This window comes from Mesoplodon densirostris, chromosome 2 (genome assembly GCF_025265405.1).
Source record: "Mesoplodon densirostris isolate mMesDen1 chromosome 2, mMesDen1 primary haplotype, whole genome shotgun sequence".
In the NCBI taxonomy this organism is placed as follows: Eukaryota; Metazoa; Chordata; class Mammalia; order Artiodactyla; family Ziphiidae; genus Mesoplodon; species Mesoplodon densirostris.
This window is the reverse complement of record NC_082662.1, coordinates 59,547,290-59,574,871: the sequence shown is the minus strand read 5'-3', so window position 1 is coordinate 59,574,871 and position 27,582 is coordinate 59,547,290. Positions and strand designations below refer to the sequence as shown.

At 37.0% G+C, this 27,582-nt stretch overlaps 1 protein-coding gene across 1 annotated transcript in view; it reads left to right on the top strand.

The window, feature by feature from the left end:
- Positions 1–27,582, top strand: part of C2H1orf141 (chromosome 2 C1orf141 homolog) — a 50,439-nt gene that overhangs the window by 19,233 nt on the left and 3,624 nt on the right. The window contains exons 3-5 of the mRNA XM_060119539.1: positions 3,536–3,648; positions 17,242–17,309; positions 24,274–24,416. Coding sequence (XP_059975522.1) covers positions 3,536–3,648; positions 17,242–17,309; positions 24,274–24,416 — 324 coding nt within the window. The remainder of the gene's footprint in view (positions 1–3,535; positions 3,649–17,241; positions 17,310–24,273; positions 24,417–27,582) is intronic.

Sequence of the window (27,582 nt, the reverse complement as noted above, 5' to 3'; positions counted from 1 at the left end):
CCACAACTACTGAGCCTGCGCTCTAGAGCCCACGAGCCACAACTACTGAGCCCACGTTTCACAACTACTGAAGCCCACGCGCCTAGAGCCCGTGCTCCACAACAAGAGAAGCCACTGCAATGAGAAGCCTGTGCACCGCAACATAGAGTAGCCCCCGCTCCCCACAACTAGAGAAAGCCCACGCACAGCAATGAAGACCCAACGCAGCCAAAAATAAATGAAATAAAATAATTTAGTAAAAAAAAAAACAAACAGCATCTTGAAGCTGTGTCAGGGTGACTCCAACGTTTCAAAGAAGTGTTTAAATGGTTTCTGAGCATAGAGATGGAATAGTTCCAATTCTTTTTATAAAGATAGTTTTGAACCTCAAGTCTGACCACAAGAATATAAAACCATTGCAGTATCTCGCTTATAAATATAGATTTTAAAAAAATCTAAAATAAAAATATTAGCTTAACTGTTTTACTGCCTTTCTCAACTTGGGAACATAAAACATAAAGCAGTTTTATATTTATTTCTCCAATTTCACTCTGATCATTTTTGGTTATTAAAAGTCTGACCAGTTTAGTATTTTGATCCCACGTATTAGTTGAGGTTTCCCCTTCCCCCATATAAGCCAGTTTAGTGACCTGAAATGAAAAGGGGTATGGCCAGCAATTTGATTCTTCCTGTCCTGACCTGTAAGTGGGAGATGGGTGTGGTCTTCCTCTAGCGCGCCTCCTCTTCTTCCCTCTTTTAATCTTTTTTTTTCTTCTGGTATGGGATCATTGGTGTGCTAGAGTCAGTTCCCAACAATTTGTTAGAGCTGATTGTTGAATCTTCAGGGATTTTGTTAGATGGTTATTAAACACAGTCATTATTTAAATTAAATATGTAAGCTAAAAATTCATTGACATACTAAAAAAGATAAAACTCATCACCTCCTAATTATTTTATTACATTTCACTATTATCTAATGTTTTTTGTTTGTTTGTTTGTTATTTGAAGGCCCAGTGTTTGATTTTATTTCATCCAACAGAAGGTTCTATTTGTGTTAGCAAACAGACGCTGGGGATTAGGGCTGAGAGGGGGCAGGAAAAGGAAAAAAAAGCCACATCCACTACCACGCATAGGTTTTCCCCACAATTGCCGCGTGGGGATGAATGAGTGATTCTGGAATTTATCACCTTCTCTCTCCTCCCTTCCTCTGGCTTCCACTGGGTCTCGATAACGCCCATGTCTTCAACAGGAGGTCCCAAGGCGCGGGGCAGTGAGGAGATCCCTGGAGCAAAAGGCGTCACTCCGCGGCTGCAGTGAGTGGCGGGTGCCTATCTAATGTAAATAATTCTTATAACAACCCCAAGAGGTAAATATTACCCTCAGTTGGCATATGAGGGACTGCGATTTAGAGAAACTCAATATTCTGCAGAAGTTTACATAGAGTCTAGATGCAAAGTATGGTCTAACCTCAAAGCCCATGCTCTTTGGTTCACTGTAAGGAAATCCATATCTGAACATCTCTATATATTCTGCAAATGTATTTGAAAAAAATACCTTAGTAAGATAAGGATAAAAAAATCATCTCCTTAGCAAGACTATATAGCCAACAACATTAGGGTGGAATCTTTGACACATTCCCGTTTAAATTAGAAACAGAGGGATGCCCATTCTCACTAGTATACCAAACTATTCTGGAAGTACTTGCCAATGATATTAAATAACAACATAAGATACAAATTTAAATGTTTTGAAAGGAACAGATAAATTATTTTATGAAGATTAAATGATTGTTTATTGAAAAACCTGAAGAGAATAAACTGAAAACTCATGGGAAATTATAAGATTTTAAGAGAGTTCAATCAAAATTTACCAAAACGATTCATACATTCAACAAATATTTATTATACGTGTACTATGTGCCAGTCACTGTTCTAGGTGCTAGGAATACAACAGTGACTTAAACAAAGACCCTGACCTCAATTTGCATTCTAGGATAAGGTGGAGAGACAGATAACAAATAAACAAGCAAATGAATGTATAATATAAATTCACTAGTGATAAATGCTATGAAGAAAAATATAGTAAATTAACGGAATTAGGATTGATTCCCTTAATTTACTATATTAGATGAGAGGGGGCACAAAAAGACCTTTCTGGAGAGATGGAAATTTGTGTAAAGACTTATGAAATACATCTCTTATGATTTAAGTGAGTAAACCTTGCAATACCTAGGGGAAGACTATTACAGGCAGAGGGAAGAGCAAGGGTCAAGGTACTTACGTGGGAGCATAAGTTCCTTTCCTTAAACCAAACATCCAAAAAACTCACTCTGCTTCCATGTGGAGGAGAGAGGTAAAGGGATGCACAGAGAGAGGCCTGGAGGAGCGTTCAATGGAAGCTCCTCTGCGTGGAAATACAAGAATTGGGAGGAAAGTTTCTGTCTTGCAATGAGAATTGTGAATTTCATTTCAGTGTGACAGGAAACAGTTGGAGGGAAATGACAGCCTCATTTATATTTTACAGGTGCCACCATGGTTGCATTGGGAAAATACAGCTGGGCACAAGAGTAATAGCAGAGAGAGCAGTTAGAAGAAGACGAGGGATGTAGAGAAGTAGTTCAGATGAGAGATGAAGGGGCCTTGGACTAGGGTAGATGTGATGAGGAAGGAAGTGGTTGGATTTGGAATGTATTTCAAAGAAAGATCCAATGAGATGGGCTGAGATATTGGGAATGGGGAACGAGAGAAAGAAAAGTCAAAGATGATTGCAGAGTTTTTGGCCTAAGCCTCTGGCTGAATGGAAATGAGAAAACCTGGGGAAGGAACAGATTGGAAAGGAAGTGGAAGCAAACATTTGGTTTTGAATATGTTTGAAATTCCCATGATATATCTAACTGCAGAAATCATGTAGCAGTTGGATATATAAATCTGGAGCTGGGAAGAGTTTGGGGTCTGTACTATAAATCTGGAGGACATCAACCTATAGATAATAATGGGTGGAGACTGGATGATATACTAAAGGTGAGTGTCTGAGATCTGAGTCATAGCATTTAGAAGTCAGAAATATCATAAATTATATAATGATTATAAGTACATACCATCAATAGTCAGTTAAAGAATTTAGTGGAGAAAAATTTCTGTTTACAGTAAATAGATTCTGTGATCCTATCTGGTATACTATTCTGGAATCTGAGCTGACCCTGACTGCATATCCCACCACTATGACTAGGCTTGGCAATGTCCCCAGTATCTCATTTAACAAATTTCCAATGTATTTTTCTAAAAGGGTTAATTAGCTTGTGAACAATAGTTTCCTGAGTGCCCTCAATTCTATGACAACAGCAGTTTTCTCTCTCTGTTTCCAGTGATTACCACTAATATTTTCAGCTCCTGCATAATCAATCCCAATCTTTTACACTTTGTACTATAATATATTAAAACAATAACATTCAAATCTATATAACTGGGACTTGACCACATTTCTCCAAATTTATTTTTTAGATTAGTTTTGTAAATTTTCTGATTATTTTAATTTAGATTAATTTTATTTCTTTCAGATATGTCTCCTTCAAAAATATGCCTGAACCTAAAAAGAGTGATTTTGAAAAGTCAAATTTAAGACCACACTTTGTACCGACAAAAATAAAAATTCAAGAAATCAAGTCAATAGGTAATGCTTTGTATATTTACCTCTGTTTTGATGTATTAATGAAGTTCTTTTATTAAATACTTTATTATTTATTAATGTTTGTCTTATAAGTTCTTATAATTTGATGTTTCTGTTGAAAGCATTTGCTTGAAAGCCTATGGGTTATAACTGCAGTGTGAAAGATGTCAGTGAGCTATAAAGAAGAATTTCCTAAGAGAAAGAGATGATAAATGTCAGAATAGACATTTGTACAATTCACAAATTAAGAATATATTTTTATGTTTATTTTTCTGGAAAGAAAATCTCTGGATTTCCTTTCAGCTCAATCCTGAGTTTTCTTGTAATTGTTTTAAAAAAATCACTCAAGCTTGTACACCTTACTTAGTAGAAACTTACTTTACAGGGACTGTAAAGGAACTCACTTTCCTAGAAACTTCAGGAATCTGTGAGCTAGGAAACAGCATTATGGATCTTCAGAAAATTTAAGTGTTTTATGTTGTCTTTGTTTTTCTTTCCCTGGCATTATCAAAAAATCCATCTAATTGTGTTATGCTCATCAACAACCCTGACTGAGGCTCCTTGAATCCACATTGCCCCATATTGCCTCATTTCTGTGACTCTTTGTAATCTAATTCCTCAAAAGATTTGTTTACATATACTGTCTTACTCCCTCAACTTTTGTTTAAACTTCAACCTACTCCAAATTGGTCTTGCCTCCACCATTCTACTGAAGTTACACTGATTAAGAGTACCAGTGATCTCCATGTTGCTAAATCGAAAGGATATTTTTCTGCCACCTCTCAGTACCAGTATAGTTAGTTGATCACTCCCTTCTGCTTAAAACTCTGTTTTTCTGCTATCTCACCCTTTTTCAGTCTCTCTTTTTAATTTCTCTTCTCCATCCTTAAAATACTGTATTTGCATAGAGCTCAATCCTGAGCCTGCCTCTGCTTCTACATTCTTTCTCCTTGGGTGATCTAATCCAGTCTTATGGATTAGATCACCCAACAGTATTTTAAATCTCTATGGTTTAAAATACCATAGAGATACCGTTAAATCCTTCATTTATATCTCAATCCAGACTAATCCTCTGAAGGGCAGGTACCTACACTGAACTACCTATTTGATATCTCCACTCAAACTTCTCATTACATCTTAAACCTAATATCCAGAACTGGTCTCATGATTCCCTATCCTAGCCATCCTCTCAAACTTTCTCTTCCATCCCCTCCCCGCAACAGCATTCCATTCTCAGTACATTGGACCAATTTACGCCAACTGGCTCAAGTCTAAAACCTAGAAGCAATCCTTGATCTCTCCTTTCCCTCCTCCCCAAAGTTCAATATGTCAATAAGCTGTTTTCATTCTAACTCATCTTGAATTAATCTATTTTCACCATGTCTGCTGTCACCACCCTAATCCAAATCATCATCATCTTTGTATGTCAACTATAGTAGCTTGCCAACAGGTATTTCTTCTTTCATTCTTGTCCTCTTTCTAATCACTTTCCTTTTTTAGTAAACCATTTAAAATTTTGAAATAACATACATTATAAAAAGTGAATGTAGCATAAAATGTACAGTATAATTACCAATTATTAAAAAACACCTATATAACCATATTGCACATCAAGAAATAGAGCATTGCCAACATCACCCCTTGACCTTTCCCAAATCACCTCTCCCTTCCTTGTCCCTGGGAGTTACTACTGTCCTGATTTCTGTGGTAATCACTTCCTTACTTTTATTTAAAATTTTACCATCTATTATTTGCATCTCTAAAGAATATTGTTTAGTTTGCTTGTTTTTTACTGTATATGAATGTAATCATACCGTATGCATTCATTTGTATTTTTTTTTCTTAGCATTGTTTGTAAGATTCACTCATATTGTTCTGTGGAGGTGTAGTTGCTTCATTTTCATTGCTGTTTCGTATTCCATTGCATGAATATATCACACTTTGTCCGTACTACTCTTGAAATTTGGGGTTTTTAGTTTGTCAGTCATTGCAATGCTGAAATGAATATTTTTGTTTAGGCATCCTGCTGCATCTGCGTAAAAGTTTGTTGAGAGTGTATATCCAGGATTTACATTACCAGGGATGCTTATGTTCAACTATAATAGATAATGTCAACTTTCCAAAGTGTTTTTACCAATTTATGCTCCCATCAGATTTGTGAGGGTTCTTTTGGTTCTGCTTCCTAACACTTGGAATGTCAGTTTTCCATTTTAGCAATCTACTGGGTAGTTAATAGTATATCATTATGGTTTAATTTGCATTTCTGTGATTACTAATAGGTTTGAGAACTTTTTCATAGACTAGTGACAAATTGTATTTATACTTTTAGAAATCATCCAAGTTTTACCTTATTTTAAAATTAGTTTTTTATCCTTTTCTTGTTGATTTTTAAATATATTCTTTTTTTTTTTTAACAGTTTAAATTTTTTTATTTATTTATTTATGGCTGTGTTGGGTCTTTGTTTCTGTGCAAGGGCTTTCTCTAGTTGTGGCAAGCGGGGGCCACTCTTCATCGCGGTGCACGGGCCTCTCACTATCGCGGCCTCTCTTGTTGTGGAGCACAGGCTCCAGATGCGCAGGCTCAGTAACTGTGGCTCACGGTCCCAGTTGCCCCGCAGCACGTGGGATCTTCAGAGACCAGGGCTCAAACCCATGTCCCCTGCATTGGCAAGCAGATTCTCAACCACTGTGCCACCAGGGAAGCCCTGATTTTTAAATATATTCTTTTTACTAGTTCTTTGTTGGTGTTGTGAATATCTTCCCCTTTTCTATGGATTTTCTTTTCACTCTCTTTTTTTTTTTTTAGATTTTTTTAAATTTTATTTTACAAATTTAATCAGTTATACATATACATATGTTCCCATATCCCCTCCCTTTAGCGTCTCCCTCCCACCCTCCCTATCCCACCCCTCCAGGCGGTCACAAAGAACCGAGCTGATCTCCCTGTGCTATGCGGCTGCTTCCCACTAGCTATCTACCTTACGTTTGGTAGTGTATATATGTCCATGCCGCTCTTTCACTTTGTCACAGCTTACCCTTCCCCCTCCCCATATCCTCAAGTCCATGCTCTAGTAGGTCTGTGTCTTTATTCCTGTCTTACCCCTATGTTCTTCATGACATTTTTTTTTCTTAAATTCCATATATATGTGTCAGCATACAGTATTTGTCTTTCTCTTTCTGACTTACTTCACTCTGTATGACAGACTCTAGGTCCATCCACCTCATTACAAATAGCTCAATTTCATTTCTTTTTATGGCTGAGTAATATTCCATTGTATATATGTGCCACATCTTCTTTATCCATTCATCCGATGATGGACACTTAGGTTGTTTCCATCTCTGGGCTATTGTAAATAGGGCTGCTATGAACATTTTGGTACATGTCTCTTTTTGAATTATGGTTTTCTCAGGGTATATGCCCAGTAGTGGGATTGCTGGGTCATATGGTAGTTCTATTTGTAGTTTTTTAAGGAACCTCCATACTGTTCTCCATAGTGGCTGTACCAATTCACATTCCCACCAGCAGTGCAAGAGTGTTCCCTTTTTTCCACACCCTCTCCAGCATTTATTGTTTCTAGATTTTTTGGTGATGGCCATTCTGACTGGTGTGAGATGATATCTCATTGTAGTTTTGATTTGCATTTCTCTAATGAGTAAAGATGTTGAGCATCCTTTCATGTGTTTGTTGGCAGTCTGTATATCTTCTGTGGAGAAATGTCTATTTAGGTCTTCTGCCCATTTTTGGATTGGGTTGTTTGTTTTTTTGCTATTGAGCTGCATGAGCTGCTTATAAATTTTGGAGATTAATCCTTTGTCAGTTGCTTCATTTGCAAATATTTTCTCCCATTCTGAGGGTTGTCTTTTCGTCTTGTTTATGGTTTCCTTTGCTGTGCAAAAGCTTTTAAGTTTCATTAGGTCCCATGTGTTTATTTTTGTCTTTATTTCCATTTCTCTAGGAGGTGGGTCAAAAAAGATCTTGCTGTGATTTATGTCATAGAGTGTTCTGCCTATGTTTTCCTCTAGGAGTTTGATAGTGTCTGGCCTTACATTTAGGTCTTTAATCCATTTTGAGCTTATTTTTGTGTATGGTGTTAGGGAGTGATCTAATCTCATACTTTTACATGTCCCTGTCCAGTTTTCCCAGCACCACTTATTGAAGAGACTGTCCTTTCTCCACTGTACATTCCTGCCTCCTTTATCAAAGATAAGGTGACCATATGTCCGTGGGTTTATCTCTGGGCTTTCTATCCTGTTCCATTGATCTATATTTCTGTTTTTGTGCCAGTACCATACTGTCTTGATTACTGTAGCTTTGTAGTATAGTCTGAAGTCAGGGAGCCTGATTCCTCCAGCTCCATTTTTCGTTCTCAAGATTGCTTTGGCTATTCGGGGTCTTTTGTGTTTCCATACAAATTGTGAAATTTTTTGTTCTAGTTCTGTGAAAAATGCCATTGGTAATTTGATAGGGATTGCATTGAATCTGTAGATTGCTTTGGGTAGTAGAGTCATTTTCACAATGTTGATTCTTCCAATCCAAGAACATGGTACATCTCTCCATCTATTTGTATCATCTTTAATTTCTTTCATTAGTGTCTTATAATTTTCTGCATACAGGTCTTTTGTCTCCTTAGGTAGGTTTATTCCTAGATATTTTATTCTTTTTGTTGCAATGGTAAATGGGAGTGTTTCCTTGATTTCACTTTCAGATTTTTCATCATTAGTATATAGGAATGCCAGAGATTTCTGTGCATTAATTTTGTATCCTGCAACTTTACCAAATTCATTGATTAGCTCTAGTAGTTTTCTGGTAGTATCTTTAGGATTCTCTATGTATAGTATCATGTCATCTGCAACCAGTGACAGCTTTACTTCTTCTTTTCCCATTTGGATTCCTTTTATTTCCTTTTCTTCTCTGATTGCTGTGGCTAAAACTTCCAAAACTAGGTTGAATAAGAGTGGTGAGAGTGGGCAACCTTGTCTTGTTCCTGATTTTAGTGGAAATGGTTTCAGTTTTTCACCATTGAGGACGATGCTGGCTGTGGGTTTGTCATATATGGCCTTTATTATGTTGAGGAAAGTTCCCTCTATGCCTACTTTCTGCAGGGTTTTTATCATAAATGGGTGTTGAATTTTGTCGAAAGCTTTCTCTGCATCTATTGAGATGATGATATGGTTTTTCTCCTTCAGTTTGTTAATATGTTTTATCACGTTGATTGATTTGCGTATATTGAAGAATCCTTGCATTCCTGGAATAAACCCCACTTGATCATGGTGTATGATCCTTTTAATGTGCTGTTGGATTCTGTTTGCTAGTATTTTGTTGAGGATTTTTGCATCTATGTTCATCAGTGATATTGGCCTGTAGTTTTCTTTCTTTGTGACATCCTTGTCTGGTTTTGGTATCAAGGTGATGGTGGCCTCGTAGAATGAGTTTGGGAGTGTTCCTCCCTCTGCTATATTTTGGAAGAGTTTCAGAAGGATAGGTGTTAGCTCTTCTCTAAATGCTTGATAGAATTCGCCTGTGAAGCCATCTGGTCCTCGGCTTTTGTTTGTTGGAAGATTTTTTATCACAGTTTCAATTTCAGTGCTTGTGATTGGTCTGTTCATATTTTCTATTTCTTCCTGATTCAGTCTTGGCAGGTTGTGCATTTGTAAGAATTTGTCCATTTCTTCCAGGTTGTCCATTTTATTGGCATAGAGTTGCTTATAGTAATCTCTCATGATCTTTTGTATTTCTGCAGTGTCAGTTGTTACTTCTCCTTTTTCATTTCTAATTCTATTGATTTGAGTCTTCTCCCTTTTTTTTCTTGATGAGTCTGGCTAATGGTTTCTCAATTTTGTTTATCTTCTCAAGGAACCAGCTTTTACTTTTATTGATCTTTGCTATAGTTTCCTTCATTTCTTTTTCATTTATTTCTGATCTGATTTTTATGATTTCTTTCCTTCTGCTAACTTTGGGATGTTTTTGTTCTTCTTTCTCTAACTGCTTTAGGTGCAAGGTTAGGTTGTTTATTCGAGATGTTTCCTGTTTCTTAAGGTAGGATTGTATTGCTATAAACTTCCCTCTTAGAACTGCTTTTGCTGCATCCCATAGGTTTTGGGTCGTCGTGTCTCCATTGTCATTTGTTTCTAGGTATTTTTAAATTTCCTCTTTGATTTCTTCAGTGATCACTTTGTTATTAAGTAGTGTATTGTTTAGCCTCCATGTGTTTGTATGTTTTATAGCTCTTTTCCTGTAATTGATATCTAGTCTCATAGCATTGTGGTCGGAAAAGATACTTGATACAATTTCAATTTTCTTAAATTTACCAAGGCTTGATTTGTGACCCAAGATATGATCTATCCTGGAGAATGTTCCATGAGCACTTGAGAAAAATGTGTATTCTGTTGTTTTTGGATGGAATGTCCTATAAATATCAATTAAGTCCATTTTGTTTAATGTATCATTTAAAGCTTGTGTTTCCTTATTTATTTTCATTTTGGATGACCTGTCCATTGGTGAAAGTGGGGTGTTAAAGTCCCCTACTATGATTGTGTTACTGTCAATTTCTCCTTTTATGGCTGTTAATATTTCCCTTATGTATTGGGGTGCTCCTATGTTGGGTGCATAGATATTTACAATTGTTATATCTTCTTCTTGGATTGATCCCTTGATCATTATGTAGTGTCCTTCTTTGTCTCTTCTAGTAGTCTTTATTTTAAAGTCTATTTTGTCTGATATAAGAATTGCTACTCCAGCTTTCTTTTGGTTTCCATTTGCATGGAATATCTTTTTCCATCCCCTTACTTTCAATCTGTATGTGTCTCTAGGTCTGAAGTGGGTCTCTTGTAGACAGCATATATATGGGTCTTGTTTTTGTATCCATTCAGCCAGTCTGTGTCTTTTGGTGGGAGCATTTAGTCCATTTACATTTAAGGTAATTATCCATATGTATGTTCCTATTCCCATTTTCTTAATTGTTTTGGGTTCGTTATTGTAGTTCTTTTCCTTCTGTTGTGTTTCTTGCCTAGAGAAGTTCCTTTAGCATTTGTTGTAAAGCTGGTTTGGTGGTGCTGAACTCTCTCAGCTTTTGCTTGTCTGTAAACGTTTTAATTTCTCCATCAAATCTGAATGAGATCCTTGCTGGGTAGAGTAATCTTGGTTGCAGGTTTTTCTCCTTCATCACTTTAAGTATGTCCTGCCACTCCCTTCTGGCTTGTAGAGTTTCTGCTGAGAGATCAGCTGTTATCCTGATGGGGATTCCCTTGTGTGTTATTTGTTGTTTTTGCCTTGCTGCTTTTAATATGATTTCTTTGTGTTTAATTTTTGACAGTTTGATTAATATGTGTCTTGGTGTATTTCTCCTTGGATTTATTCTGTATGGGACTCTCTGTGCCTCCTGGACTTGATTAACTATTTCCTTTCCCATATTAGGGAAGTTTTCAACTATAATCTCTTCAAATATTTTCTCAGTCCCTTTCTTTTTCTCTTCTTCTTCTGGAACCCCTATAATTCGAATGTTGGTGCGTTTAATGTTGTCCCAGAGGTCTCTGAGACTGTCCTCTGTTCTTTTCATTCTTTTTTCTTTATTTTGCTCTGCATCAGTTATTTCCACTATTTTATCTTCCACCTCACTTATCCGTTCTTCTGCCTCAGTTATTCTGCTATTGATCCCATCTAGAGTATTTTTCATTTCATTTATTGTGTTTTTAATCGATGCTTGATTCATCTTTAGTTCTTCTAGATCCTTGTTAACTGTTTCTTGCATTTTGTCTATTCTATTTCCAAGATTTTGGATCATCTTTACCATCATTATTCTGAATTCTTTTTCAGGTAGACTGCCTATTACCTCTTCATTTGTTAGGTCTGGTGGGTTTTTATCTTGCTCCTTCTCCTGCTGTGTGTTTTTCTGTCTTCTCATTTTGCTTATGTTACTGTGTTTGGGGTCTCCTTTTTGCAGGCTGCAGGTTCGTAGTTCCCGTTGTTTTTGGTGTCTCTCCCCAGTGGCTAAGGTTGGTTTAGTGGGTTGTGTAGGCTTCCTGGTGGAGGGGACTACTGCCCGTGTTCTGGTGGATGAGGCTGGATCTTGTCTTTCTGGTGGGCAGGTCCACGTCTGGTGGTGTGTTTTGGGGTGTCTGCGGACTTTTTATGATTTTAGGCCACCTCTCTGCTAATGGGTGGTGTTGTGTTCCTGTCTTGCTAGTTGTTTGGCATAGGGTGTCCAGCACTGTAGCTTGCTGGTCGTTGAGTGAAGCTGGGTGCTGGTGTTGAGATGGAGATCTCTGGAAGATTTTCGCCGTTTGATATTATGTGGAGCTGGGAGGTCTCTTGTGGACCAGTGTCCTGAAGTTGGCTCTCCCACCTCAGAGGCACAGCACTGACTCCTGGCTCCTCAATTTGGGATGATTTGTTGTCTATTCATGTATTCCACAGATGCAGGGTACATCAAGTTGATTGTGGAGCTTAAATCCGCTGCTTCTGAGGCTGCTGGGAGAGGTTTCCCTTTCTCTTCTTTGTTCTCACAGCTCCTGGGTCTCAGCTTTGGATTTGGCCCCGCCTCTGCGTGTAGGTCGCCGGAGGGCGTCTGTTCTTCGCTCAGACAGGACAGGGTTAAAGGAGCAGCCTCTTCGGGGGCTCTGGCTCACTCAGGCCGGGCGGGAGGGAGGGGCACGGAGTGCGGGGCGAGCCTGCAGCGGCAGAGGTCGGCGTGACGTTGCACCAGCCCGAGGCGCGCCGTGCGTTCTCTCAGGGAAGCCGCCCCTGGATCCCGGGACCTCGGCAGTGGCAGGCTGCACAGGCTCCCGGAAGGGTGGTGTGGACAGTGACCTGCGCTCTCACACAGGCTCTTGGCGGCGGCAGCAGCAGCCCCAGCGTCCCACGCCCGTCTCTGGGCTCCGCGCTTTCAGCCGCGACTCGCGCCCGTCTCTGGAGCTCCTTTACGCGTCGCTCTTAATCCCCTCTCCTCGCGCACCAGGAAACCAAGAGGGAAGAAAAAGTCTCCTGCCTCTTCGGCAGCTCCAGAGTTTTCCCGGACTCCCTCCCGGCTAGCTGTGGCACATTAGCCCCCTTCAGGCTGAGTTCTCGCCGCCAGCCCCAGTCCTCTCGCTGCGCTCTGACCGAAGCCCGAGCCTCAGCTCCAGCGCCACCTGCCCCGGCCGGGGAGCAGACAAGCCTCTCGGGCTGGTGAGTGCCGCTCGGCACCGCTCCTCTGTGCGGGAATCTCTCCGCTTTGCCCTACCCAGGTATGTGGGGAGTTTCTTGCCTTTTGGGAGGTCTGGGGTCTTCTTCCAGCGTTCAGTAGGTGTTCTGTAGGAGTTGTTCCACGTGTAGCTGTATTTCTGGTGTATCTGTGGGGAGGAAGGTGATCTCCGCGTCTTACTCTTCCGCCATCTTACCCGGGAGTCTTCACTCTCTTTATGGTGTTTTTTTTTTTTGGCGTTACGCGGGCCTCTCACTGTTGTGGCCTCTCCCGTTGTGGAGCACAGGCTCTGGATGTGCAGGCCCAGCGGCCATGGCTCACGGGCCTAGCCTCTCCGCGGCATATGGGATCCTCCCGGACCGGGGCACGAACCCGTATCGCCTGCATTGGCAGGCGAACTCTCAACCACTGCACCACCAGGGAGGCCCTATGGTGTCTTTTTGATGAACAAAAATTCTTCCACTTTAATAAGGTCAAATATGCCAAATCTTTTCTTATTTGATAAGTACTTTTTGTACCATATCTAAGAAATCTTTTCCTACTCTGTGGTCATGAAAATCTTTTTCTATTTATCTTGCAAAAGATTTTAGTTCTTCTTTTTACCTTTAGGTCTAAAGTCTACCTGGAATTACATTTTGAGTGAGGTAAGAGTCAAGTTTAGTTTTGGTTCATGTGAATACCCAGCTATCCCAGTGTGGTATTGAAAAGGCTATTCTTTCCCTAATGCTCTGGGCTCTTTGTTCTGGAGTTCTTACTATGTTTCATTATATTATTTATCCATTTCAATATCAATACCACACAACATTAATTTCTGTAGCTTAAAATAACCCTTGATATCTGGTATAGCAAGTCTTCCCACCTTGTTCTTCAAGAGTATCATGGTTATTTTTTGTTTTCCATTATGATTTCTTCTTCTGACCCATTGGTTATTTAGAAGTTTATGTCTTAATTCAAAATATATGAGGCTTTTCTAATTATCTTTTGGTTATAAATTTTTAGCACAATTACATTGTAGTTTGAGGATATACTCCATAGGATTTCAGTCAGTCCTATGTAATTAGTTAATTAGTATTTTCACCCAGTATATGGTCGATTGTTGTAAATGTTCAGTATGTGCTTGAAAATAAAATATTTTCTGCAGCTCTTGCGTGCAGTGTTCTATATATGTCTTTTAGGTCAAATTTCTTCATTGTTTTTCAACTCTTATATATCCTTACTGATTTTTCTGCTTGCTTATTCTGTCAATTGCTGAGAAATTTCAGACTTATTTATTATTTCCTTGTAGAGTTATCAAATTTTGCTTTACAGATCTTTAATATAGTTTAGGCTGTGTTATTAACTGCATAAAATTTTAGAATTATTATATATTTCTAGTGAATTGAACCCTTTTTAATTACAAAGTGATTGTTTTATTATCCAATATTACTGTAGTTACCCCAGCTTTCTTTTGGCTAACATTTACATGGTATATCTTTTTCCATCATCTTGTTGCCACATTTCTGTAACATTATGATCTCTTACATAAGAGACTTAACTCTTGTAAACCTCAATTTGTTAGATTTTAAAATCTACTCTGTAATCTTTGTCTTTCAAATGGAGCATTTAATCCAGTTATACTTAATGTAACTACTTATATCTTTGGATTTAAATCTGCCATCCTATTTTGTTCTTTCTATCTCTCCTGTTGATTCTGTGTTTCTTCTTCTGTCCTCTTATGTCTTATTTAGGATTGAGTTTTTAAAATTTAAACTTTTCCCCTTTACTAATTTGGTAGTTATGCATTCTGTTTCTATTCTTTAAATGATTACCCTAGAAATTACAATATTCATCCTTTCAAAATATATTGTTACCCTCCTTCTGGACAATAAAGGAATCCTAGAACATGTTAATTATCTTCCTACCATACTGAGTTTTATGTTATTACTAAAGTCCAAAGTCTCACCTAAATATCTTCTAAATCAGCTATGGTGAGACTCAAGGTATGATTGATCCTGAGGCAAAATTCCTCTCCAGCTTGAACCTGTGGAATCAAACAAATTATGTGCTTCCAAAATACAGTTGGGACAGGAATAGGATAGATATTCTCATTCCAAAAGGGAGAAATAGGAAAGAAGAATGGAGTAATTGGTCCCAAGGAAGTTTAAAACCTACTAAGACAAACTTCATGAGATCTTAAGGCTCAAGGATAATCCTCTTTGGCTTGATGCTCTGCCTTCCTGACCCACTGGGACAGAGGTCCTGCTCTCACAACTCTGCTGAGTGGGGGGTCACATCTCCCCCACTTCCCCACTGGGACTCTGCTAGACCAGGATTTCATCCCCAGGAGTGAGAGTGTTGGCCCACCCCCAAGGGCTCCATAGGCAGAAACTGAGGCAGTGGCCTCATTTTGAAACTGAGGCAGGCCTGATGATCTTTGAGACACTTTCGTGGTCATTCTTCCCTTGTCTTGAGTAATAGCACATTTGCACATAGCACATCTGTGGTCCTATCCTGTAAAACCCAAGAAGTCCGACAGCCTTCCTTCATTTTATCCTGTCTCTATCCCCTTCACTTCAAACTGGCAGTGTCTCTACTGGGATGGCTGATTAGGTCCATGTTTCACACCCATACCAATCTCCTTATCTCCTTATCAAATGGTCAGTGCACCACAGCCTTAGTGTTCTCTTTTGAATGTGCTTTCTCAGTTTTTGTAATATGAGAATTTTCTAAATTCTTAAGTTCTGGTTCCACTTTGCTTAACAATTTTGTCTTCAATTCATTTCTCACGTCTTGCATTTTACTACAAGCAGTCAGGAGAAATCAAGCCTCTTCTTTAACACTTTGCTTAGAAATCTCAGCTAACTATCCAATTTCATCACTCACAAGTTCTACCTTCCACAAAAAACCAGAACACAAACACAAGTCAGCCAAGTTCTTTGCCACTTTATAACAAGGATCACCTTTGCTCCATTGTTCAATAGCATGTTCTCCATTTCTGTCTGAGACCTCATCAGAGTGGCCTTTACCATCCGTATTTCTACCAACATTTCTGCATATGGTTACTCATGTAGTCTCAGTGAAAATGGAAGCTTCCTCAATGGCTCTCCTCTTTCTTTCTGAGTTCTCACCAGAATTGCCTTTAAAATCTCTTCATGGCCATATTAGCTTTTTCTAGCATCCACCTCACAACTCTTTCGGCCTCTACCCACTATCCAGTTCCAAAGGTTCTTTTATATTTTTAGGTATTTGTTACAGCAGCACCCCACCTCTCAGTCCCAATTTCTCTCTTATTCAGGCTGCTATAACAAAGTACTATAAACTGGGTGGCTTAAACAACAAATATTTATTTCTCACAGTTCTGGAGGCTGGAAGTCTGAGATCAGTAGGATTAGGTTCTGTTGAGAGTCTTCTTCTTGGTTTGCAGATAGCCACCTTCTTACTTTATTCTCACATGGCGGAGAGAGCATTATTCTTATCATGGGCATTCTACCCTTACCACCTCATCTAAACCTAATTACCTCCCCAAAGTCCAGCTCCCAAAACCACCACATTGAGAATTAGAGCTTCAACATATGAATTGTGAGAGAGACACAAACAGTCAATCCCTAGCAACTACCCTATCTAAATTATACCTCCCTCTCATGCTGTCCCTCACCAAAATCTGTCTATGTCTGTCACGGCATGCATCTCAATTTATAATTGTTCATTCCTTTGTTTCTTTATTTAATTCTTTTCTGTACTATCCAATAAAATGTGTGCATCATTGGGCAGAAATCACAGTTCCAGAGTCCAACACCAGTGCCTGGCACATTGCAGGTGATCAACAAATAACTGTTGATTGAAGGAATACCAGTTGTAAGTTTGTCACATCTATTATCTCATTTAATCCTCACATCATATCTGTTACATAAGTACTATTATTTCCACTTAACAGATGGGGAAACTAAAGCTCAGAGGGGTTAAATGATTTTCCTAAAGCTACATAACTCACAAACAGAAAAGTAGTTTTTGGTCCCAGGCTATGTACATCCAAAGTCTGCATGCTTGACCCTACATTATACCTACTTAAAAAAAAATCCATTAAATGATAATCCAAATTAGTAAAACTCATAATTGGAGATGGGGGATTCAGGTTGAGGGGAATCTTTCTCTTTTCAAAGGAATTAATGAGAAGATTTATTTGACTATCAAGTATGATTCTGTTTTATTTAGAAATCTTTTTTTTCTAAGAAAAGACAGCTTTATTCTACAATAGTAATTGAATGTTATATTCTGTTAATAGAAATTCTTTTTAAAAGCAAATTATTCTAGAATATATTTAGCTCTAACAAACTACATTTCTAAAAAGTTTACAAGTAGAGAAAATGGTTTGTTGAGTTAAATTAGAAATAGTCTAACAGTATAGAAATATCATTTATGTTTGGATTTGTTTCTTTAGAGCCAGTAGAAGAATATCTAAAATCAAGATCTATTAGACCTTTTCATTATCTTAAGGATACAACTGAGGTAGGTTTAATTTGCATGCTTACAATTATTTAATAGAAATTCAGATTATCCCTAATAGTTTTATATATTTTTCTACAAATCCCAAATTCAAATGAATTTTAGGATTCAGAAGCATAAAATTTTAAAGTGATTTCATCTCTGATATTATGCAAAACTTTATATATGGCAATAATAGAGAAAATAATATGTTATTTGTTGGACAGGCAACACAGTGGAAATTATTTATTGAATGTGAGAAGTACTAGCAGTTATCATAAGGTCAGTTAAGACAGGGCCTCATTTTTATCATATCTGGTAAATCTTCATTTGTTCATATTTAAAAATAAAGATATGGGTTAATTTTTCCATGAAACTGTCATTAATTTTATAAATAAGTCTCTCTCCAGAATTGAACACTAACTATTCTGTGTATATGGTAGAGTTCTCAACCAGCTAGCTTTATTTTAGGATCAGAAGGCAGAGAGTAGGCATTTTGCCTGGTAGCCTTCCTTCCAGATGCTAACATGTGAAGAGCTTTACTTTGGGGAGCCCAAACCCATACTAGCAGAAGTTTATTAAGAGAAAGCCACTTATTTTAGCCTGGGATTAATTTCCTGTAACTCTCTATGTGGGATAGGGTAACTAGGAGATGGGGGAATTGGCAACTGGCTCAGAAATTTCATAACAGAATTTCAGTTAACGTATCTCTTTTACAACTTTTGTTCTCATTCCCATCTTCAATACCTGCCAACTTTAAGCTTGCAGTTTCATCCAAAAGATAGAAAGATAACATAATTTTTTTTAGTGACCCACCCACTACTATGCTACTAGCTTCAATTAACTTTATGTCTTTCAGAAATCTGTTTGAACTCTCCCATGTGCTAACCGCCCCCCTCTTTCTCTCTCTCTGACACACATGCACACACACACCCCTACCTGTTCTCTTTCTATTATAGGTTGATTCTTTTTTTTACTCCTTTACCACAATTGTAAAGGGCTCTCAATAAGATATGGCTGTAAACAGCATGGTCCATCACACTGACTCAGAAAGCCCCCTCCCCTTTAAAACTACTAACACCTTTATCAGTTCCTCTCATCTATATTCACACTGACTCCTGAAAGGCCTTGCTCATTCAATGAGTTTTTGTTTGACTTTTACCAAAATACTTCTTAGACAAATATATCATCTGTTGCTATATCTTTTCCATAAATCTACAAGGTAAGAGATGGTGAGGCACCGAACCAAAGTAGTAGCAATGGGAATGTAGTGGAGGGCACTGATTGGAGAGAAATAAAGTAGTTAGAAACTGTTTGGTGGGGCTTCCCTGGTGGAACAGTGGTTAAGAATCCACCTGCCAAGGCAGGGGACATGGGTTTGAGCCCTAGTCTGTGAAGATCTCACATGTCGTGGAACAACTAAGCCCATGAGCCACAACTACTGAGCCCTCGTGCCACAACTACTGAAGCCTTCACGCCTAGAGCCCATGCTCTTCAACAAGAGAAGCCACTGCAATGAGAAGCCTGTGCACCTCAACTAAGAGTAGCCCCCTCTCACTGCAACTAGAGAAAGCCCATGTGCAGCAACGAAGACCCAACACAGCCAAAAATAAATAAATTAAATAAATAAAAATTTATTAAAAATAAAAAGAAACTGTGTGGTAATGTATGGAAACTAAATTTTTGGCGGTGAGCACACTGTAAGGTATACAGAAGTAGAAATATATGCTGTACACATGAAACATATATAATGTTATAAACCAATGTTACCTCAATAAAAAAACATTTTTAAGACAAAAAAAAAGAAATTAAGTAGTTAAACTTGACAGAATTTTTAAGTGACTGGATATGGTGCTTAGAATAATAATCCCCAAATTTCTTTTTCAGAAAACTGGAAAAATGATGGTGCCATTAACTAAAATTCCATTAATTTTAATATCTTATATTTACACTGTCATTCAGTTTGAAAAATTATCTGATTTCTTCTATGATTTCTTCCTTAAAACATGAATCCTGCAAAAGTGTGTTGTAGAAGTTCCAAATATTTGGAGTCTTTCTAGATATCTTACTTTATTGATTTCTAATTTTCATTGTGGTTAGAGAACATATTCTGTAGGATTTCAATCTTTCTAAATTTATTGAGACTTGTTTTAAGATTCAGCATATGGTTTGTTTTATTGAAAGTATTATGTACACTTGAATAGAATGTGTATTTGGCAGTTATAGGGTGTATTCTATAAGTATATATTTATAAATATATGAATATATCTATATGTTGTAGATGTATACATATGTAACTATACCTATAAATTAGGTTAAGGTGATAGTTTTGTTCAGATCATCTGTATCTTTAGTGAGTTTTTAGCTAGTTATTCTACCAGTTGCTGAGAGATGGGTGTTAAAACCTCTATTATTATAAAATTGCCTCTTTCTCCATTTTATTCTGTCAATTTGCTTCATGTATTTTACAACTCTGTTATCAGGTACATACATATTTATGACTTTTATGTCTTACTGATGAATTGATCATCTTTATCTCTGCAAATACTATGTCTTGAAGTCTATTTTGTCTGATATTAATAAAGCCACCATATGCATCCTGTTTACACAGTATATATTTTTCCAACAATTTACTTTCAACTTACATTTAAAGTACATTTCTTATAAACAGCATATAACTGGGTCTTGCTTTTTTCCTATTCTGAGAATTTCTTTTAATTGGAATGTTTAGTCCATTAATATTTAATGTAATTTTTGATATGAATGATTTTAAGACTGATATTGGGGGGGTTGTTTGTCTCTCCATTTTTTTGTTCCTCTGTTCTTCTTTTCCTGCCTTCTTTTGGATAATTTGAATATTTTTTAACATTTCATTTTAATTTATTGACTTTTAGCTGTACCTCTTTGTGTTTGGATTTTTTAGTGGTATCTTTAGGGATTAAAAGATACATCATCAACTTTTCAAAGCCTACTTAGAGAAAAATTGTACTATTTCACATAAAGATTTAGAAGCCTTTAAATTGTATAAATCCATTTACTAACCCTGTCTTTCATAATATAGTTTTCATGTATTACTATAAACCCCATAGTACAATATTATAATTTTTGTTTTCAACACTGCTATATGTTTTAAAAAAAGTAACAGAGTAAAAAAACAACCAAATACAACCAGATTTGATGCTCTTCAGTACTTCCTGAAGATATATTTCCATCTGGTATCATTTCCCTTTAGCCTGAAGAACTCCCTTAAGTATATTTTGTAGTGAAGTTCTGCTGGCAACAAATTATCTGTTTTCTTTTACCTGAAAGTGTCTTAAGGATATTCTGAAGGAAATTTTTGCTTGACACAAAATTTTGGCTGATAATTGTTTTTTCTTTCAGCATATTGATGATGTTCCAATATCTACTGGCCTTCACACCATTGATATCTATATATATCTATCTATGACCACCATAGTTTCTGATGAGAAGTCAGGGGTATTTTGAATTGTTCCCCTGTTTGTATAACTTGTTTTTCTCTGGCTACTTAAAGATGTTTTCCTCATACTTGGTTTTCAGCAATTTGATTATGTGCTTAAGCATGGTGTTCTTCTTAATTATCCTGCTTAGGGTTCATTAAGCTTCTGGAATTTATAAATTTATGTCTTTCATCAAATTAAGATCATATTTCATCTGACCACTATTTATTTAAATATTTTCCACCCCATGCTACCTTTCCTGTCCTTCTGGGACTCTTGTTACACATATATCAGACTTTTATTTTTTTCTTTTTTGAGTTCAGCAAGTATTTATTGGGTTCCTACAGCAGCCAGCCTCCTGTCCAGAGACTTGTGGCCTGAGATCACAGTGTAAGTGAGCAGGCTCAGACTTTTCATTATTGTTTTCTCACAGGGACACATATGTCTCTGAATCCCTCTAAAAAAAAAATTTCTCCTCTCTTTTTTCATATTGGGTAACTTCTATTGTTCTGTATTAAAGTTCCCTGACTCTTTGCTCTGATGTCTCCATTCTGTTTTAAAGTCAAACAGTGAATTTTTTTACTTCAGGTATTATATATTTTTGGTTCTAGAATTTCCATTTTTAAAAATAGTTTCTACTTCTCTAAGATTTCCTTTTTTTTCATTCACTGTGAACATATTTTACTTTTTTCATTGAGCATAATTATAATAGCTGCCATAAAATCTGATAATTCCAACATCTGGGTCATTTCAAGGTTGGCTTTGATTGATAGCCTTCTCTGTTGAGACTAGGTTTCATTTTCCTGGTCTTTGTATGTTAAGTTGGATTTATCCTGGACACCACAACTGTTATAATGTGGAGACTCCAGAGTCTGTTATATTCCTACAAAGAGTAATGATGTTACTGTTTTAGCAGTCAGCTAACTTGGTTGCGCTCAAAATATACTCTGTCTCTACAGCAGCAGCTCAAATTTCAGTTCAGTTGTTATATCCTTAGCTGGGCTGCTTGCAGTTTTCCCTAAACGTGCATCATTCATGGGTCAGCAAGAGACTTGGACAGGGTTTATACATTAAAGATGGGGCTATCATCTTTGGCACTCTTCTTTCTATCATTCCCTTCTCATTTCCCAGAAGTTCTGGTCATCCTGAACTTTTTCCTCTGGTTCTTCTGGCCAGAAAGAACTTAAGTTTTCTATCAGAGTTTTAGATGTCCTATACTTTGGCCTGCCTTCAAACTAAAAGCCATAAAAATAGAAACTTCACTCTATGCAAGTCAGTAATTCCAAGTTTCAATGTTTTTCTTTGTCACCTGCTTTTGTTCATTCTCCAGGACCTTCAGGCAACTTATATGTGTGTATGTGTGTGTGTTTTCTAGAGTATTTTGTCTAGAGTTTATAGTTTTTATCTGAGAGTGGCTCTGATAGAGGCTTACTCAGCCATACTGAATAAGAATTTTCCAGAGTTTTTACTACTTCTTTTATTTTTTCCTACTGCATTGCTTAATATTTCCTAAACACCTATAAATAACAGTGTTGATAGGTGTCCCTATTGTCATGCCACACACTAGTGTATTGTCATTAACCATAATATTAGTTATTGGTTTTATATGGGTATAATTTTTTAAATTTTGCTAAGATATTCTTTATCATATTAAGAAAGTATTCTCTCTAGTTTTATTACAGTTCTTATCAATGATGGTTACTGAATTTATCAAATGTATTTTAAATATTACAGCTATTAAAATAATTACATTATTTTTCTCCTTTGATCTATTGGGAGATAAATTATAATAACTTAGAACTATTAGGAGCTTTTAATTTCTTGATAATTTTGTTTGGCCATTACAAATTGTTCCATTAGTATAACGTTAAGTAGTATTTTTTTTTTTTTTTTTTTTTTCGATACACGGGCCTCTCACTGTTGTGGCCTCTCCTGTTGCGGAGCACAGGCTCCGGACGCGCACGCAGGCTCAGCAGCCATGGCTCACGGGCCTAGCCGCTCCGCAACATGTGGAATCTTCCCGGACCGGGGCACGAACCCGTGTCCCCTGCATCGGCAGGTGGACTCTCAACTACTGCGCCACCAGGGAAGCCCTTGAGTAGTATTTTATTTTGAATTTGTGAAATCACCTGAAGTCATATGTGAAATTAGCTTGTAGGCTTCTGCTGGTGCATTATCTTTTCAGACTTTGGTGTCAAGACTATGTCAACTATAAAAAGAACTGAAAAGTCTTTGTTGTTATTTATTTTTTAATTTAACTGACATTATATTGCATAAGAATTGTTTGTTGCATAAAAATTTGAAAGAACCTATGTATAAATCTATTTGGGCTGGGTTACTTGTTTAAAGGTAGTTATTTGAAACTTCTTTACATTTCTTTTAAGAATTACTGGTATGCTCAAATTTTCTACTTCCCCTTAAGTCAATTTTGGCCATTTTTCTTTACGTTAAAGTTTATCTGTTTGACTCTGAAGACATCGATAGTCTATCCCTCTCACAACCATCCTTCTTGACTATTGAAACTTAACCTTTATACACTACAAATGATAAATGCTCCCCTGCCTCACCTGGCTTTGAACATGCTGTTGACTGTCTTATGAATACCCTGGACGTATGTTGTTGGCCTCTCCTGATATTTCCTTATCTCCAAATCCCAGCATTAAGTTCTTCCTCACTGATGAAATGTTTCCTGTCTATTCCAGCCCTCTCTTCTAAACTCCTTCTCATTTAAAGATTGTATTGATTGGTTTGGTTCTTAGTGATATTATCTTATATTATTTGCCAATGATTCATACATGCTAATCATATATATTTAGAATGTGAATTCTTTATGGCCTGGATTTTTGTCATATTTAAATTTTTTATCTTATATTATCCAGAATGAAATATATTCTGTGCCTAGTGTGAAAAAATATTGTAGGTACTAAACAAATATTTTTTTGTTTGGTTGATGGACAGTCACAAGTTATGCAGTTTATACTTACATATGTATGTTTATTTTGGGTATCTAAATGATTATATTTAAATAGAAATATACAGAGACAATCTGAGACACTAAGTAAAGCTGGATCACTTTTTTCCAGTTTCTCCCCCTTTACTCAGAACTATTCTGCTGTACCTGCTCTGTGTATGAGACAGTAAAGTTTCTGTTTAAACCAAGAGGGCTTTTTTTCCTTAGTATTTAAACTTTAGACTTTCTCTGCATTTGGAGAAATACATTTTATATGAAAATAATGGCTAAGTTTTAGAGACAAAGAAAATAAAAGTTAGTAAAATGTGTGAGCATAGGCAAATTTTAAAATTTCTGTAGATTTGTTCCCTCATCTATGAAGTGGTAATAACATCTATTTCATAGGGCTTTTTTTTGAGGATTAAATAAGCATTATATTTGAAATTATTTAAAGATCTAGTCAGCTATTAGTTATCATGATTAGCTATTCCAAATATGAATAATCAAGTACAAATTATTTATCAATATAGACATGGAAAAAATAATTTCTAAGATAGTTTGCTCTTTTCTTTATGTTTAGGCGGAACATGTTAAGCCCTTCCATGAACTGTATTCACAGCATAGACAACAACAATGTAGAAGAACATTGGGTTCTACAATCTTTTCTCCTGTACCCAGCATTCAGTCTAATGCTTATAAGAATGAAAAAGACTCTATTTACAGGTATACACATTGTGTGTTTATATTGAAATAACTGAAAATTAACTGCATCTAACTTTAAGATATAGGCATTAAGAAAATCTTTAACCAAGGAATATTAATCATATTACCACATTATTTCACTACTTAATAACATCTGAAGACTCTATAACAAAAATGGTAAAGCTTAGATTCCTTAGTATGGCATATAATATCTTTCCAGTCATCTATTCTGTCCTTTGCTTATACTGAGTCTAATCACAACAAACAGTCTGTTCCAACTACTGTGTGATTGACCCACTCTGTTCTTTATGCTCAGAACATACTTCTCCTGATAGATTCCTATTCATCTTAAATAGTTGGGACACTTTTAGCTGCAATTAAAAGAAAACTAACTACATATGATTTAGACAAAAAAGATATTTATAATCTCAAATAACAAGAAGTCCATCAGTAAGGCAGCTCCAGGTTAATTCAGGGGTTTAATGATGCCATCAAATATCCAGCTTCTCCATCTTTCCTCAACTTGCTTCTACTGTCTCAGCAACTAGCTTGTCCTCCTAGCCTTGCTGTACAAGATGGTGACCACTATTCAAGATAACTGGTAACAGCACCCACTGAAAAGGAGAAAAGCTCTTTGACCCTTTTTTTCTTTTAAGGATTTATTTTATTTATTATTTTTGGCTGTGTGGTGTCTTAGTTGGAACGTGGGATCTTCATTGAGGCATGTAAGATCTTTTGTTGCGGCGTGCAGGCTCTTCCTTGTTGTGCGCGGACTTCTCTCTAGTTGTGACGTGCAGGTTTTCTCTCTCTAGTTGTGGTGCACAGGCTCCAGGGAACAAGGGCTGTGTAGTTTGCAGCACATGGGCTCTAGTCGAAGTGTGCAAGCTCAGTAGCTGTGGTGCATGGGCTTAGTTGCACCGTGGCATGTGGAATCTTAGTTCCCTGACCAGGGGTGGAACCTGTGTCCCCTACATTGTGAGGCAGATTCTTTATCACTGGACGACCAGGGAAGTCCCTCTTTGACCCTTTTTGTTAGAATGAGGGAAATGCTCCCCAAAGCCATCCAGCAGACCTCCCCTGTTGTCTTCTTGGCTAGAATAGCTTCATACACTCATATCTAAAACCCAGTAAATCATTAACAGCTTTTAACGCAACCCACAATATGAAATACTTTTTATATCACAATGATTGATATCTATATATATCTATCTATCAATCTATCTACCTGTGGAACAGAAGATTCAGATTCATAGACCCCTAATTATTTGTCTTTCTGTTAGTTGAAATTGATTGCAGTATTTTGAACAATTGTTACTAAGGATCTATTTGACACACTGTATTCTATTCTACTTTTTTAAATGTTGGTCAGGAGATGCTAAATTGATTTATTGTCTAAATTGATGGGTTGTAGCTCACATTTTGAAAAGCACAGGCTTAGATTATTCCAGATTCATTCTCTTGATTTAGGAAGGCGCTCAGCCTCCCTTGGAGGACAGGGTTGCTTGGAGAAAAATGAATAGGATCAGAGTTCTGTTAACAAAAAAGGGGGGAAAAAGACTCTTAAGTAGGCAACCCTCTGTTTACTGCATTATCCTTTAAGTTCTACTCAGATGTCACATTTTCTCTGAAATGTTCCTTGATAGCAGTTGTGGGCTGTTCTACATGTGCCCTTATATGTTTTGGCCCCTGACACTTGTCTCATCTCATCTTACTCCACTCTCCTAATCCCTACACTACAGCAACACTGGCCTTCCAGTGAGCATTCCAAGCTGGTTTCATACTCAGACCTTTACACTTGCTATTCCCCCAGTTCTATCACCTGGATGCCTACTTCCCTTTCTCAGATTTCAGCTCAAATATCCCCTCCTGAGAGAGGTCTCCCATAGCCACCCTAGATGAAGTATCATATTTATATTTTTCTGTAATACTTACAAGTAGTTGAAATTATTTTATATATATGTTTTGTTGGTTGGTTTGTTTGGTTTTTGACTATTTCCTCTCTCTAGAACAGAGCTTCCTAACCAATAAACTGTGGTAATTTTGTGCTCAGAGAGGTTTATAGGTGTGCTGAAATGTTGATCCTTCAGCCTTCAAAACTGCGGAGTTGGCCCCATGGTACCCAGGCTACAAGTGTTCTCAAGTGTTTATCTCAGTGTACTGAACAAAGACTATTAACTAATATGTCTGTCATTATGTGGAAAAGGTTGGGAAACATTGCACTAGGATACAAACTACTTGAGGACAAGAAAAAAACTGAATTTATTGCCAACAGCATGTGTGTCTGGGAACATGTTTAAGAAAGTAGAGTAATGCTGGAGTGGCCAGCAGGCATATTTGGAAGAGTTCTGCCTTGGACACTTTATTCATGCCAGGTGGCAAAGTCTGTCTGGCATGTGCTAACTGACCTCTCTCCATACCAAGTGTTTAACCATCTGAGGCTTCCTACTGGCTAATAATGACTTTACATTTTAGAGAGATTTGCAAATTTGGGAATGCCTCTCTTCAACAAGACCAGTTTTATGTTAGCCAAACATTAGATCCTTGATATCAGTCTTTTCCAGTTCTATCTTGTTCACTTAAGAAGTTTTTACTGAATAGCTACTACAGATCAAGCAGAATACCAAGTACTTTCCATGTTATTTTACATTGAAAAATATTTTATATAAAGTATTTTCTAAATACCATAATATGTATGTGTCTTTTATGAAAATCTTTTATAATTTCATCTCAAACTGAAAAAAAAAAACCTAGGGGATCATTTGATTTTGTTGGTCACTTAGAAGATTAAGTTAATAAAAGTAATTTATTTAAAATTTTTAATTTTATTTTGTTCAAAGATGTTTCTAAGAAGAAGAATTCTGCCTTTTATTTTCTTGTAGACCAGAATGAACTTATTCTGGCTTATTATGGCCATCTAGGCCCATACTACAATCCAATGACTGTTCTAAGACTGCTCAGCTAGTCACATTCACATTCAGACAAGTTCATACACATGTGACACAAGGTCACATTCAGACCTTGAGCACATGCTCTATCTGCTGCAAGTTCACAGTCAAATGGAGAGGAAGACAATGAAAAATGAATGGAGAGAATGCAATTGCATTTTTATAGTAGATACAAATTTAATTACACTACAACATGGATGTGAAAAAAAAGTAGCTTTTTATTTTTATATAGTTCTGATACT